Source organism: Cygnus atratus, chromosome 2, assembly GCF_013377495.2.
Source record: "Cygnus atratus isolate AKBS03 ecotype Queensland, Australia chromosome 2, CAtr_DNAZoo_HiC_assembly, whole genome shotgun sequence".
Lineage (NCBI taxonomy): Eukaryota > Metazoa > Chordata > Aves > Anseriformes > Anatidae > Cygnus > Cygnus atratus.
The window spans coordinates 8,255,265-8,271,796 of record NC_066363.1 but is presented as its reverse complement, the minus strand read 5'-3'; the positions used below and the strand labels follow the sequence as shown (position 1 = coordinate 8,271,796).

The window sequence follows — 16,532 nt, the reverse complement described above, 5'->3', positions numbered from 1 at the left end:
CCTAACGGGAGTCCAGCAGCCTGGAATGGCAAGGAGTCACCCCTGGGCCTGCACTTGGAAAATTCACGGGAATACGCAGTCAGCAAATGGTAGGGCCATGCATGCTCCCTAGCTGCTGTAACACCTCGCTGCAGAGAATCTAATGGGAAATAAAAGCACAGGCAATCCTCAGCAGATTCAGCTCATTCAGGTGTCCAGAACGACTCGGTCCCAAATTCAGGTAGAAAAGGAGAATGCTGTGCTGACTCATTTGATAGTACAACCTGTGTTTCTTTCAAGACATGCTGCAGTGTACCTGTTTGATATTTATCACATGTACCCATAACACCTGGATCTGAAATTCCCTGCCCAAAGCACAAACCAAGCTTGTTTTGATACTGAGCTGCTTCCCAGAGAGAAAATTCAGAAGTGGCTTTCCGTCTCCTGTCCCCTGGTGTAGCAGTAAGCTGGCTTTGGAATAACAGAGGGAGAAGGGAGGGAAGGAGCACAAGCGGTGAATGGCAACGAAACCCCATTTCCATACCCACAGCTTCATCCCACCCTCAGCAAACCCTGGGCCTTGGGGATGGCCCCTGTAGACCTTGGCACGTGTAACTCGCTACAGACCCTTATCGCCCTACTTTTTGTCTTCTATCCACCTGCCCTCCACCAGCAACTCCTTTTTCTTCAGTCTTGCTACTCCACAGTGCAGAAATAAGCAACAGTCTGTTTTTCTTTGTGATGCTGATGCAAGGAAACAACAGGGGATGGAGAACAGCTTGGCTTTAACAACATTGCTACAGCCTTTAATTCCAGGAGACAACTGAAATCCCATTTTTATCTTCCTGGCATTATGGGTCATTATTCTTTTACTGTTTCAAGCACTTTAAAAAAAAAAAAAAAAAAAAACACGTGAGAAGTAGAAAGGGAAACTTGAAACAGGTGATTTACTCTAATTTAGCTAAATGCTGTATAACACACTGCATTGGTACATTAAGTAAGTGCAACATGAGAGAATGTGCTTTATTATGCAAGAAGTGTTTTTAATTGCTCATTACTTCAATGCAGTTGTACTTGGTGCACCAATATAGTGCTTTTACAGTCATGCCAGTAAAATAAAACACAGTTATAGCTCAGAAATATTCCCATATCAAGGTGCATCTCTAGCAGGCTTGTAAATTAACTTGTCAAAACCTCAAAGAAGGCTGAGTCCTGGGAAAACTTAAGACTATAAAAATCCATAACACCATTCTGTTTCTCTCTTTTTTTTTTCTTTTTTTTTTTTTTTTTTTGACTAACCTCAAATCTTTTAAGATCCCAACTAAAAGAGAAAGAAAAAAAAAAGAAAAAGAAAAAAAGCTTATTGAGTCTATTCAGTCTCATTGACAGAAGGCTAGGAACTAAGCCCTAAACCCTGTCTGTGCGCACCTTTGAAATCTCAGTCCCAAATTTGAAGCTAGGTACAGTTCTGCAGCTGCGCCTCATTTGCGAGACTGAACTCCTCTTCAAAGAGCCCCAATCTGGCAAATCTGTATGTAGAGATCATGGCTCAGTGGCATAGGCATGAAAAGCTGAAGTCCATGTGAGAAACAGAGAATATATTTCAACTTCAAATAGCTCTTCTTTCCATTCTCTACCTGCTTTTTTAATTCATGCATGGAAAAAGGAGACAGACTGTAATCAGGGAAAAAAAAAAAAAAAGAGAGAGAAATCCTCTAAGTAAATCCATTTTGACTCCATACAGGGCAAATCAACCCCCTTACAAAACAAAATCCTACCAACAACAGCAAAAATATGCAACTCATTGCTGCTTTCCCTGTTTCATTGTGAGAGATGGCAGCAGCACAAGGACTTTGAAGCACCCTGAGCTGTCTTTGGCCTATTCCAGAGTAGAGGAATCTTCCTAAAAATTTCTCTGCCATCTTCTGTTTCAGTTCAGTTGTGCTCATACCAAGTGCTCTTCAAATCCTAGGAGTTACAGCAGGAAAAATGAGAATGACCCTAGGTCACCGAGTCTGGACAGCTGGAGATTCCAGATTATACCCATCACTTCGATTTCCTGCCAGAAACTTCCCACTTTCAGCACAAATCAGAAGCCATTTAACCCTAAAGAGCTAATTTCCGAGGAAATAGTCCCAGAACACATTTATCCATACACCATCTATTTTTCATAATCTCACCATGCATCTAAACAGGAAAACAAAGTGCAAATAATGGATAACACACAGCAGCTCATCCCAGCTTGTGCAATGTGAGGGATGCTGTGGCACCGACTTTATCGGGAATATAAAGCCTCAAGAGCTATTGCCACCATAGCTACCAGCTGACGTGACAGCCACCATCCCCACCTTGCCAGCAGGGTGCAGACAGCCTTGCTCCAAGCACCTCTTGGAGCTGCAGCATCGCTTGGTGACCCCCTCTTTTCTCTGCCAAAAGCACCAGCTCTTTTCTGCTTCATTTAGGTCATCTTCACACAGGGGAGCGTATAACCCTGAGTGTTACATGTAAATGTAATAATGCATTTGACACTGAGAAAAAAAAAAGGAATTCATGAATAAATTTTCATTAAAATGTGACCCCACAGTTTGCTTTCTTAATTCCTCCATGCATTTCCTCGGCTCCTTCTCTTTGCCCCCAACCCAATTACACTTGTGAGTGACCATGACAGAGAAAACATGTAAAATGGTTGTTTGTTTGCTTGTTTTTCCTTTTTCTTACTATTATTGTAGGCAGAGTGCTGAAATTTCAGTACCAGCTGAAGGAGATCTTTGTGCATTAACAAGCAAATTTACTATGTGCACAGTTCTGGATAAATTTTTAATTTTCGTTCCATGCAATATTGCAGGATCCCTTTTACATTACCTTATTTCAGACGTGTCTAGCATGCTATGACTGAAGTCCAAGAGCAAAAAGAGTGCGACAGAGCTGCAGCTGTCACCCTCACGCCAGACCTTTGAAAGTCGAGGTAAGACATTAGATACAATAACCTACCCGCTCTTGTTACCGGTGTGCGGTTACGGAATTTGGGCTGGTCACAAGAGGGCACTGTGTTACAGAGCCGATTGAAACACCTTCAATAGATGTGACGGGCCGTTAATGAACGTTTGAACGTGATATTGGCAGACGACCTAGCAAGGAGCACTACCTGAAGCTGAACAGACTTCCAAGTGCAAGGGAACAGCTACCAGAAGAAGCAGTTTCCAATTAAACATCCAAATGAATCGGCTTTAAATTAATTGTCAATGACGAAATGAAATTAATATCAGCTAAGTATATAGCTTTCCTGGAATACCTCAAATCTGTTTGCCCGCGGTGACCAGACCACCTCCCACAGACAGCCCCACAGTGAATCACAAAGGTGAATCACAAGTGATTCACTGAATTTCTTATTCCATCTCGTTCTTATTCCCATTCTCACCAAGGAACCAGTACCTTGCACCGTTCGCTGCCCTGCCCAATATCAGTTTTGAATCAGCGGTGGTTTGCTGCTAAGAGGGCAAACATGCTGATGCAGATGCTGAAGCAGAAGAGCAGATATAAGCACCCAATTTAAATGCAATGAAGTAAATGAGATTACACCAAAAGAATGATTGGTCCTTTCTTGATTCCTACAAAATCTTTGGTCCAAAAGTATCTTCTTAATGGTTTCTCAATGTGTTAAAAACTTTCAGTCAATAGCTTTAAAACCAAAGGATGCCCTTTGTTCTTATTTAATGAATATGTCCTTACTTCTTCATGTTTTCCTTTATTTCCCTTATTATTACCTCATTTCTTTGTCACTCAGGGCAATACTTCTCTTTATCATGAATGTCCATGAGCCTCTCATGGTCTTTATCCTACTGTGGAAAATGTCTATTCCCACTACAATCTATCATTTTTGGATGGAGCTACCAAAATTCACTGTGTTGATTAAGGTCCTTCAAACTGGTAAATACAGGCTATATTCAGTACTGTTTTCTCCTGACTATAGTCCTATATCATTTCCCTTAAAAAATGATTGCAACAAAAAATTGATTATATGTTCTCAGCTTCCTGTCCCGGAAAGAAAAAAAATAAATGCCAAATATGGAATTCTAACAAACTGTCCCCTATTTTTCATACTCAGATCTATTTTGGATTGATAATTTAGCCATGTTGGCCATTCTGTGTCTGTTAAGAAAAAAGTCAGAAATACTACAATTATAGGTATATAAATCTACTTATAAAAATATCTCCCTACGTAAGACATTAAAAAAAAAAAAGAAAATAAAAAATAAGTGTGTGACTGGTAACCCCTGCTCCTGACCTTTGGCAATATGCTTAGCAGAACCAACCTTAAGGCAAATATCCATAACATGTAAGTGGACTGCTAATGTATAGGCCTCCCCCATTCTCTCTCCCCTTCCCCTTCTCTACCTTTTTAGGACAGGGAGTGAGAGAGGAGGGTGGTAAAGCTGAGCTACCCACTGGTGCAACACCACCACACAGCTAAATGCTTCAAGGCAAAAGACAATAGTAAACTCTTTCAAATTCTGCCCATGAAATTAAAACCTGGAAGAAGGAAAATGCTGAATAAATGGAGCAAATATATTTACGTATATATTCTTTGTAATATTATTAAAAAAAAAAAAAAGTGATTTTGAGAATGCATGAATTTTTATTTTTTTATTTTATTTTTTTTTTTAGTGTCACAGAGTTCATACTCCACTGGGAAGGAGAATAAGAAAGTAAAAGAAACTTCCAAATTATTAATAAGGACCATGGCTTATGCATGTTCTCCAAGAAATACATCTTGTAAAATGAGCCAGTCCATCAGCCAAAGCAATAAAAAACAGCAGCGGCAGCAGCTTTTTGTGTCCCTGCTCATGTACATGAATGCCATCACAGCAGGGACTGTCACAGGGAGAACCACCAGCACCAGCAGATTCGGGGAATGGTTTGGGGAATTTCACTGTGAAATAGGAAAATAGGACTGATGAGCTGAGAATAAGCATTTATAAGGTTGATAATAAATTTGACTACTGCAAGGATTTCTGGGTGCAAAAATGGTGTTGTTTTTTTTTTCCAAGTCAGTAAAACTTGGACAAACCCAAGTTTCTTTTCATCCCACCTGTAGGTACCATGGTATTCAGATTTTCCTACAGAAAGTGTATAAGGTCAGTACTTCCCAGCAGCACCTGGACTGACTGCTTCTGCATAATTGCAATGAGCCCAAAGTCTCTCTGAATTGCCGGATTTACCACCCTGTAACATATAGTTGATTTTTAGCAGGTCCAGTGCATGCCAAAATAAACATCATTTAGGCAGTAAATCCAAAATATCATGCTTTATGGACAAACTGCTTTCGAGCTGAAATTATTTTCTTCCCTTCTTGACTTGAGCTTTTGAAATTCCCCACTGCCATTTTACTAGATTTCATTTCCTTTTACCATCCACACCACTGAGTGAGCTCTGAAGCTGACTGTCTGGATTTTGTGAGTTATTACAAACCTTAAGCATTGACAAATCAACTATAGGGCTTCAAAAGAACCTGATATTTTTCAAAAGTCTTTTCAAACAAAATTAAATGTTGGATTATTTTCCTTTACTTTCCAAATATTCTTAGCCTTGGGGGGCCATTCACATACAATTTTAATAGTCTCTTTAAGAACTAAAAAAATAAAAAATAAAAAATTATTTTCTGTTCAACCTAAAGTAAATATTCTTGTAATTCCCCAGAAGTTTTAGGTGAAGAGGGACTTTAGGTGAAGTATCAACAGGAAAGCTTGGCACCATACCCAGCTGGCAGGGTTGTGAAGGCAAACTCCCTGCCTGGCCATACACAAATCTGGTTACATCATCATCTCTTTCTCCCTATGAAAGAAATTTATTGTAAGAAGTTTTTTCCCCACTCTCCTTTTCTTGCATTTTCTTTTCTTTCTTTCTTTCTTTCTTTTCTTCACCTTTGATGCCTTACCTTGAGTTCTTTCCCTGCTAAGCATGATATTAGAAGTGGCTTTTAAGAGGTGTTACACTCCTATAATCAGAGATTATTTCACAGCATGCACAACAGCTTCTGTCTCAGCATCACTTACAGGATCACTACATTTTCTACCAGAGATTATTCCTTGTTGCTGGCAGTAGAAAGAGATATCAGCAAAGCAACCAGTTTAAAACCCTGGGGTATGTGTATGGAACAGCATTGTCTTCATGTAAATCTGTGAAAGTCATGCTGGGGACATATATCCCAAGTTTTATGGTACTGTGATCATCCAGCATGGTACAATTTGGCACCAGGTCATATAGAGTTTCTCTCTAGTGTAGTGCAAAAGGTTCTGCCTTTTCTTTGGGGTCAAACAAGTTGTACTACACCTACGAACTTGGCTTAAAATGTCATGAAACTGAAATCATTTGAACATATTTAAGAAGCCAACCCCTAATATTTCTGTGTAGTGACGATCCCATTGTCTCAAAAATGACACTCTAGAGATGGAAACCATTCAAGACACGATGAAGATGATCCAAAATACCAGTATAAGGACCATCAAGCAAAACAAATGTGGGCTAACTCCCAAGTAAGCAAAAGGAGACAGTTCCTTGTGCTGTAGGTCTTACGCTTATGAAACTCCTTGATGAAGGACACAAGGGATGCAGAAGGCTCTGGAGGACAGTTGGTAAGTTACTTGGAAGAGAAATATATTTGGAGTTACTAAATAAATAAACCACAAGAGGATCTGGTATTCCCCTGACCTAAAAAGTGTGCGAAGCTTGTTGCACTTTCTCATTCCTGTACATGACCGTATCGACACTGATGGAAACAAGATTTGGGGATGGGCAAACCTTAGGTCTCTTCCATTGTTAATTAAATTTTCACTGATGTGAGATTTGTATATTTATATTTTAAAGTATAATTATATTCCCTTGATCAAGGATAATTATTTCACTCTAAATTTCTTTTAATGAATTATATATATAAGCTTAGTACTATTTCTTGTAATAATAAAAAAAAGTACTGCTTCTTATATGTTCATCAGCTTAATGCAGTCAGGAGATGCAAACTCACCAGAGGCTTTCTTTCTTAGATAAGTAAATCTTTGCCTATTAAAATTTCAATCACAAATATCTGATGTAAAGTTTAATCTCTGATTTATGAAATTGCTGTATCAGGGTATATATTTATTTAATGTTCATTTAAAGGGGGGAAGTGGAAAAATACATACCACTCTAATTATTCTTGGTGAGCACTCCATGTTCAGCAAGCGTCCAAGAGCAGTGGAGCAAGCTGATGGAAAGCTCCTGAGTTAAGAATACATGTTTTGTACCAAGTCAAAACCTTCAACAAGGAAGCAAAGTTAGGCAGGGCAGTAGAGAAAATGGAAAATTACCTTGGTTTAAAATAAAATAATAATAATAAAAAAGCAGGTTGTTTCCTACAGAATGGAGGGCTTTTATGATGAACTGTGTGGACAGATTCCAGATCTCTGGAATCACTATTGAAGGTACCAGCAGTGTTGTAATCAGTATCGGCTGATTAACAAGAGGCCCCAAGCACCTTGAAGAGCTCTCCTTTCTTATCAGCCCTCCCTCTCACGTACTTCTTGCTCAGCATATCCTGCAATTATGCAACACATTTCTTCCTTTTTTTTTTCCCTAGATGCTCCTCTCCTAGATTTTCTTTTCCCAAAACATTTCCATTCTTGCACCCACCTGATCATTAGGAAAACCTTCAGCAGGTCCGTGCAAACCCTTATTCTTGATGTTCCTTAGCTGAGGTTCAGAACTGAATTCCCTATCTATCTGTCCAGATTTTCTCAGTAGTGACAGATCTAACCGAAATACATTCCTTACTTCCTCCCAAGGCAACCCTACCCATGGCCAGATGTACAGGCAAGGGAGAAAACCACCACCCTCTGTTGCATCTCACCATCACCTGGGAGGTGGGTACACGCTGCTTTCCTTTTCTCCCTCCTCTTTCCCTTCTGTGCTATACACATCTGAAGAGACAAAGAAAAATGAACAAATAAAAATGCAGCACAACAAATTTATTTGGTACAAATTCAACCACCCCGGCTGCAGTTATGACCATCCTTTTACAGGCTTATCAAATGCAATTTCCATCACAGCAGTTCCCCCTTTCCCTGGGGCTGGGGACAACTGGGAGCTCCTGGTTGCTCGCTTTGCAGGTGTAAAACCTGGGGAAGAGTATTTATCAGCATCACACTGAACCTACAGCTCGTCACCTGGAGCTTTAACTAATACACAGCAAGAGAACACCTAATCCCTCTCCCAGTTAAATCCCTGTAAAACCAGCACATCTCCCTCATCTCTGAAAGCAGCAGGTTTTGATTTCGAACCACTTTAAATGAGATGAAAAACCAGGTCCCTTTTTAACCGGATTCAAACTGTTAAACACGTAGGCAGAGCTGGAGAATGCATTTCTTTTCTTTCAGCAGCAGAAACACTGCTGATGTGAGCTGCATCTTCTAAAGTCCCCCATGGGTACAGCAGCTCCCTATGGCATAGTGCTGTTTCTCCCCATTTCCATTCCTGCTGTTCTCTTTTTTTTTTTTTTTTTTTTTAAATCAAAAGCCTCCCCCCTCTGAACTGAGTGCAGCTGCAGGAAGCCTAGAGGGGTAGAGAAAGCCAGCACTGAATTTCACAGCTTTGTCTCAACCACCAGCCATATAAAACTGCCATGCACCTTGGTGCAGCACAAAGAATGACAATGGGGAGACACAAAGCAAGGCAGCTTCTATCCAATCTCCACAGATTTTAACCTCAACTCTGCAAATAAATTTAACACACACGAGAGCCCAGGTGCTCCTTGTTTTCACACCTGTTGCAGCTTCAGATTGTTCCCCACAGATGCTCTTCGCTGTCAGACACCATCGTGGCAGGAGGCACTATCTCACTTCTGAGTTACTTGGAGAGAAAAACACTAATTTTAGTGGAGCCAGGCATGAATGCAAAATGGGGAATCTCTTTTTGTGAATGGATGTAAGAAGTCTAGGAAATGTTTGCTTGTCTAACATGTGAGAGTGTGACCATCACACTGCATGTGGGGGAGAAGTCTGCTTTTCCTGCTGTTTTAAAAATAATGTCAGTAGGAACAGAATTAGGCAGTTATCTGGAGTGGATGTTAGCAGAGCTCAAATAAGAAAGAAAAATCCAAGGACATCCCCTGCATCTTCCAGCCATCTTTTACTCTTTAATTGGTCCCTATAACCCAAACAACTGAGTGTATTTTGCAGCTCTTTGTGAGACATGTCTTAATGGCCTAAGACACAAGATCACATTACTGACTTCCAGGCTCATTTTCATCATTTCCACAACTCCAGCCCCTGCTCCTGTTCATAACCCCAGGACCCTCCCCTCATGCATTCACCCCCAGTAACTCTGCAGCCTGTGCTCCCTGCTACATCACCCTGCCAAACCCTCTCCATCACTCGCCTCCTTTCATCTCACTTCTCAAAGGTGATGTTCACACCACCAGTCTTGTCCCTGTGCTGGCCTCTTCACTCAACTTGGCGTGATGCAGGGACACAACCACAAAGCTACTGCACTGAATGTCTGAGATCACATATGGCTTTTGCACGTGGGTGTAAAATACTAATTGACCATTACAGTGTTACTTCTGCTTTTCTAGGGTGAGATATTTTTCACAAATAGGACTTTCTCCAGGGTATTTCTCCCTCCAAATTCAGAAACCAACAGACGATTTTCTCAGTCTACCAGCCAAACATATGCCCCACCAGCACCCCAGCACTACAGAGATGCTGAACACAGAGGCACTTCTACAGCCAAGCTACAAAGCTGCTCTCCAGCTTGTTTCTGCAGACTGTATTAATTTTTAAAAGAACTAAATTGATTTTTCATTTCACTCTCTCTAGCAGCAATGAACAAAATAGCTACATGGCTGAAATGCTCTCCTCCACAGCCTATTATAGTATGTTAAAAAGCCATTAATTCCATGGTTTCCTGTCTTTAGCGAATAGGTTACTGTCATTGCTGAACTTAAGCAAGTGCACAGCAGCTGCAAGGCAGGGAGCAAGGCAAACTCCTTTCAGTGCTCTCAGAGTAAAGATTTTACTCTATGAAATCCCTGCAGATGATGATCCAGGATGAGTCCTAAAATCAAAATTATGGTTCAGAGGGTTTAATACATTCCTCTCTTCTTCCCCACTGTAGCAGTGTTGATAGAGTGTGAGCCTTTATTTCTTCTTCTTTGGCAATATAGGATGGCATTTTGTAAGGACATTTAGGTTAAAAAAGTAATCAACCATCACTAAAGCACATGGACACTTTCACCGACACCAACACTACCTCAAAGTTCACTGTGTACTTACTTAACTAGCATACATATGTTCATAGATCACCGTTCATGTATCTCAGAGCTGTGGGGCTCAAAGTTCACCGAAATCTTTACCACCACAAACTCCCGTACTGTGCTCCAGGTGGCTTGCTATGCATCTCAGAAAATATTTCAAGAGTGACTGGAAAGCCAGAATGCTCACAAAAACATCACAAAAACAAACTGCCATGACATAGGATATGAGGTTTAGCACACCAGAACTGGAAGTGTGACAAGTTTTCATTGAACCAAGTTCAGCAAACACATTCTCTCAAGTGATTTTAACACAAAATTAAAATACGTTAAAATTAACTTACTAGTATCTCTGTTTAGCATGGTGGGCAATGAAGCAAAAATTCCAATAGAGTAACCCAATTTTCTTTATGTCTTCACCAAATTTACACTAACAAAAACATCTGTGAACAGTTTGCATTTATTTAGGATGAGTTGGGGCGGGTGTGTGGCCCTCATCTTGTAGCACCTGCAGAGCACACGCAAGACCAGAATCTGTTTCTCTGATGAGAAAGACGAAGATGAGCTTTCCTTTCATGCCAATGGCCTAACCCTGCTAAGCACAAGGCTCCTGCCCCCATGCAATTCATTTGGTCTCTCTGATGTGGTCAAGCCCATGGAGGAGCTAGCCAGAGAAGCCTGCACTCCAGCTAGTTGTATTACAGCTCTCTAACTATGCAATTTTAGTCTCCAGGGCTGTCAAAGCAGCATCTTAACACAACCCTTTTTTCACAACGAAAAATATTAGCACTTACAAAGTTCTCCATATCTATGCAAAGCAAACGATAAATAATTCATTCACTCCACGTGCATCTGCATCGTTTGAAATGCATCAGTGCTTTTATCAATACAGTGCAATGAATTTACACTGTACAGAATAGACTTGGGGACATTTGGGCTATCCAAGTATTGTTGATCTGAGCATTATTATTAAAGGTAAACTGAAATAAATTACCTCAGTTACTGCAAGACAATTTTTTCAGCATGGGAAATAAAACTTATTAGTTCTAGATCATTAAATTCAATATTAGACTTAAAAAGAGCCTAGAGAGTCTATAATGTTATTAGTAAAACATGCAATAAAACATATGTGACTGAGTATTAAAGATAAAAGAACTGCTGTATTATATTTAGATATTAGTTATTAGTGCATTTTTCAGGACTGTGATGTAAACGCCCAGCTGCCATTCTCAGATGCAAGCTAGGCACGCAGCCCTTCTGGCTCTTGCTGAGGGGCAGGTTTCCAAATAACTAAACCATTTCTGAAAATGCCATTCAGAGCCTTTTGCTAAGTTACCCACTATTCCCCTTCAGATAAGTATAAATAATATTTTGACAGTGTTTCAACTGCAGCAAATGGGCAAGGAACTCGGACAGCAGGGCTTAATTTTCAGGTTTTCGTATTAGTCAACTTCCTCCAACCCTGAAGGTAACCTTTGGTTTCCCATGCTCCTCGCTGCTCGAGTACATTGTACTTTTCATCTCATCCTCCATTCTTTTTGTTTGGTTACAGCCTCTCTGCAAGGAATGTCTCGCCATGTCTGGCACCAGGAGATGTGCTCCTGGTTGGAGCTTCCAGTCATTAACGTTCAGCCCCAAATCCTGACAACAGCCACCGCAATACACACTCTGTCTTGCAAGATGCCAACAGCTAGGCTGGAAAAACATCTTCCAAGAAGTAAGTAACAATGGCAGGCCGCACCCAATCAGCCGCAATAAGCAGGGGTTGTGTATTATAGGCTGCTATTATGTTTTTCTAGCAGCAGCAGCAACCAAGTACTTTCTGTGCCTGCAAAATCTATTTGTCATTACATACAAAGAAGAAATGATGAGCATAAGCCTCCATGAGTGGTATAACACTTCTGTCTCTACTGCTTTCTTAGGCATTGGACATGATTCTGCCTCCTGTGAGAAGGGAGGAGAGCTCCTGGGGCATGCAGGGGCAGATTCACAGCTGGTGGGAATTGCTGCAGCACCTTTAGGCCACAGTGGCAACACTCATAACCTGACTGGCTTCTCAGGCTGGGTCCAGGCAATGACTATCAGTTATTGTCCAGATGGCTGAGCAGTTCTGCTGGAAGAAATACCAGCACCCTTTATCCCAGTTTTGGTCTACCATTACAGAAACATAGCAGCTTCCCAGCAAGCTTCTCAGAAACCTGAGCTAAAATCCCATGTCAAGGGGAATACAGAAAAAGCCTAGCAATTGTGAAACCTAATTACAAAGTAATGTGGAGCTTGAAAGCAGAACTGCTAAGCAGTTAGAGACTTGCCTAACGATTAGGCCATCTGTCATCTGCAAGTGGGCTAACAAAAGGCTGCACAGGACACTTGTGGCACTGTACGGAGGATATGCAAACGAGGAAGTGTCCAAATAGAGCGTTTAAGATACACAGTATGAAATGAGCTGCTAATTGGGGTTCGCATGCATGCTTAGCATATGGACAACATAATTATAGTTGTACAGTTAAGGGAAGTTTACACTAGAGGAAGAGAATGGAACGGCGCAGGGTGCGAAGTGGTGAGCAACAACCAGAGCACGGTAGGAGGAAAGGGATGGATGAGTCTGGCAGAGAGATGCTTTTTGGATTCTTTGCACTTAAATTGCTGGGCAGGGGAATGCAATTTGGTCACTAGAACAATCTCAAACTTCTTATATTATAATACTATATACCTACTGTACTATACCATATATACCATATACTGTACTGTATGCACAATGTTACTGTGAAAAGAGAAACCTTCACAACAATGCCATTGTTAACTTATGCTACAAAGCATATCTAAGCAATAGCAATCCATGGAAGATGTGGAACTAGAAATATACTCTTGAGCAGTTGACTCTGGTTTATGAATTACGTTGGTCCCCTATAGATTTTTTTTTTTTTTTGACTCAGTAAGAGCAACGTTTGGGGCTGTGGAAGACAGTGAATGCAGCAGCTGATTAAACAAAATATTCTTTCCTCTCCATAAACCACTGGATAGAGATGTAAACTGGAATTAGAAATTACTGCAGCATCACAGAAATGTTAAGAGTTTCAAAGTTCCATCTTTGGCATATCTCTCACTTCATGCAAGTAAATTTAATTGAAATTCTAATAAAAAAGATGCAGCCATATCCATAAATCAGCCTTGAGTTGCAATTTGAAGCTGAGGGAAAGCGTGTAGTCTTTGCATTGGATGTGTAGTTATGTCAGCTTTGAAACTGGTTCTCTTTTTACTTTTCTAGCTCCTTTGAAATCAATGGAATGACAGAGCTATCGATCTGAAATATGTTATTTCCACTTGCCCACCGTGAATCAAAAAAAATGCTTAAACATCAGTTCATCCTGTCAATTCCAGTGAGTTTTCAGAATATTTTAAATTGCCACCCTGAAGAGAAATACTTATCTGCTTTGGAAATGTAAAGGAAGGAAATATAGTTTTGAAGAGCTGAGAGGACTGAATTTTGCACATCTCTGAATGATTGTGGTATTTTGCTACATAACTAACAGGATGAGAAAGGAAGCAAGGATAGACCACAGGTATTCATGTTTTGTGCAGATTATCCACTAAACTATGCTAAAGTCGCTCATTTTGTGACTGTTAAATTGGCAATTTTTCTCCTAAGCCTTTTCAACACACTTGCTGTACTAGGTTTTATTAGTTTGGCTTGGGTGTTTTCAGACAGACTTTCATTTGCTCTTAAACTCAGAACATGAAACCAATAGGAATGTGTGCTTGGAAGTCAGGCTATTGGTCTTTCATCTTGCTTATGAGGGACCTTGACCAAGATTTTACCATTTAGCCAGGTAGAGAGAGCTATGAAAAGCAACTATAACTCAGAAAAGTAATTAATGTAAAATGGCTATGGGTACTTGCATGAATGACATTGCAGATTGGAAACTTGTTCTCAAACCTCAAGTTACTTGGGTAAATCTACAGAATATCTATTGGCTTAAAAAATGTCTCTAGCTGTATTAAAATCAATATCAGTAATATTAGAAACACAGTGACAAAACAAGTATTTTAGAAAATATTTAGGCAGGTTTACATAATACAACTTCATACTTCTCTTGTATGAAATGATATTTTAACAATTGTAGATCAGGCAAGATCTATGTTAAGTTGCACTGGAGTCAGTGAAAGCACATGGAAAGAGGGAAATAAAGTTAAAAACATGCCAGGATTGGACTCTCAATGAAAGTGCATATGGCACCAGTATGTAAATGTAACCAGAAAAGCATGGGAAATATTGTTTTTGCACAGAAGACTGTAGTTTTGTGGAAAAAACCAAAAACAAACAAAAAAAACTTATTTCCATGAAAAGTTATATTCAGAAGGGAGAGGTTATACACAGCTCCATAGCAATACTCCATTCTCTGTTCCTGTAAAAGTTTGTTTAATTCGTCATCATTCCTTCATAGTCTAGCAAATAATAATGAAAAAAAAAAATAACTGCAAAGGTCTCAATAAAACAACTCTTCCTTCATTAAAACCATTAGGGATATCAACGCTAAAAAGGAATAGTAGACAAATAACTCTGAACTGGAGCACACCTAATATTTCCATTTACATTCTTCCCAAAGATTGGCTATGGGGAGCACTGCTTCCCCAGAGTATGCAGCCTGAAAAAGAGCTCCTGCCCACCGCAGGTGTGTTTGTGAAGGTGTGTATTGCCTGCAATTGCTTTCCTGCAATTCCATAGTTGGGGGAAGAAGCCAGAGACAGCTGTGCTGAGGGTGGCTGGGGAGCACGTTCTTTCAGCACAACCCTTTAGCTCTCTCTCTTTTCATTACAGGTATTAGAATTGTTCCCAATGAGCATAGCAGACAATGAAAGCCAAACAAGAGGAAGGATTTGATCCAGTTCCCCATTAAATTCAGAAGAAAGACTAATAACTTCAGTGATAATCGGAGTTGGACTGGAACCTACATGAATGGCATACCACGGATCATTTTATTCCTGCCAAAGATTGTTCAGACTGCAGCAATTTCCAGTGGGAGCTAGAATCTACGTCCCCCAAACAGTTCCACTCCAGCAAACACTACGTGCATTAATTCCAGTATTATTTGGTTTTCCCCTGACTAGAAAATGCACAGCAACGTAGGACAAAAAGAGCACATGGGGTACGTGCAAGCACCAGCCCAGCTGCTGCTGGACCACTGTTTGCCAGTTGCTTAGCAACACTTCACCTCTCTGCTGGAGGAAAAAAAAAAAGAAAAAAAAAGCGTTCTCATGAGCGAAAATAAACCAGAAGATTTGTTTATGGTGAAATAATGACTATGATAGTGCTCCAACCACTTCTTCCAGCCATGTACTGTATCACCTACCAAACGCTGGGAGCTCTTTGGGACAAAGGTTGCAGCTTTCAATGTCTAGCTGTGGGATATCTCTATGGGATCTCTCTCACTGGAGATACTTAAATAAAAAATGGCAATAACAGAGCAGTGGTGTTTGCATACTTATTAATCGGGAGGAAAACTAGAACAGAAATTTAAGGATTTAATTTTTGGGCAACCTCTTTTAGCTGCTCCCACTTGAGCAAGGGGTTGGACAAGATGATCTCCTGAGGCCCCTTCCAAGCTCAACTACTGCATGATTCTGTAATTTGAAGAGCAAAGAAAAGAACAGGGGGAATAAAGAAGAAAATAAAAAGAGGGACCCAGGGAGTGAGCCAGTGAAGGGAAGCCGCCGACACACTTTCATGCCTCACTCACCAGTTATCCATTTAGCCTCTGGGTCATGGATTTTGAAATCAGCACTAAATAGATCTTCCACTGTAATCTTCTTCTTCTGAGACAAGCTGTTATCTTCAACTGTGAAACATACAAAAACAAACTGCTATTACTTCTACTTTGAAATGTACCTAAAACTACAGCAACTCTGAGTAGTGTCATATCATGTCTCATTCAGAAGTGGTCTACAGTAAGCCTTCTGTCATTCATAAGCTCCTTTACATTGTCAGTAGTGAAAAAGAAACATCTAATAGTTCACAAACAGAAACCTCCTGGTTATTTATGCCTGGATTCAACAACTACAAGAAGACCAATGATCCAAAACACACCTTTTTGACAGAAAATGATCAAAAAAGATATAAAAAGTCATGCAAACAGACAGATATTAAAGCACTATAGAATTTTGACTATTCTTAAGAATATTACAGCTTTTCAACATTGAATATTCTGAAACCATTAGTTTTATCAATAAAATAAAATAAAATGTAAAGTGATCTAGTTTTTAGGGCTGATAT

The 16,532-nt window shown here is 40.1% G+C and overlaps 1 protein-coding gene across 1 annotated transcript in view; it reads right to left on the bottom strand.

Moving 5' to 3' along the window:
* The window catches only part of DPP6 (dipeptidyl peptidase like 6), a 408,025-nt gene that overhangs the window by 144,840 nt on the left and 246,653 nt on the right, over positions 1-16,532 (bottom strand). The window contains exon 3 of the mRNA XM_035554362.2: positions 16,000-16,098. Coding sequence (XP_035410255.1) covers positions 16,000-16,098 — 99 coding nt within the window. The remainder of the gene's footprint in view (positions 1-15,999; positions 16,099-16,532) is intronic.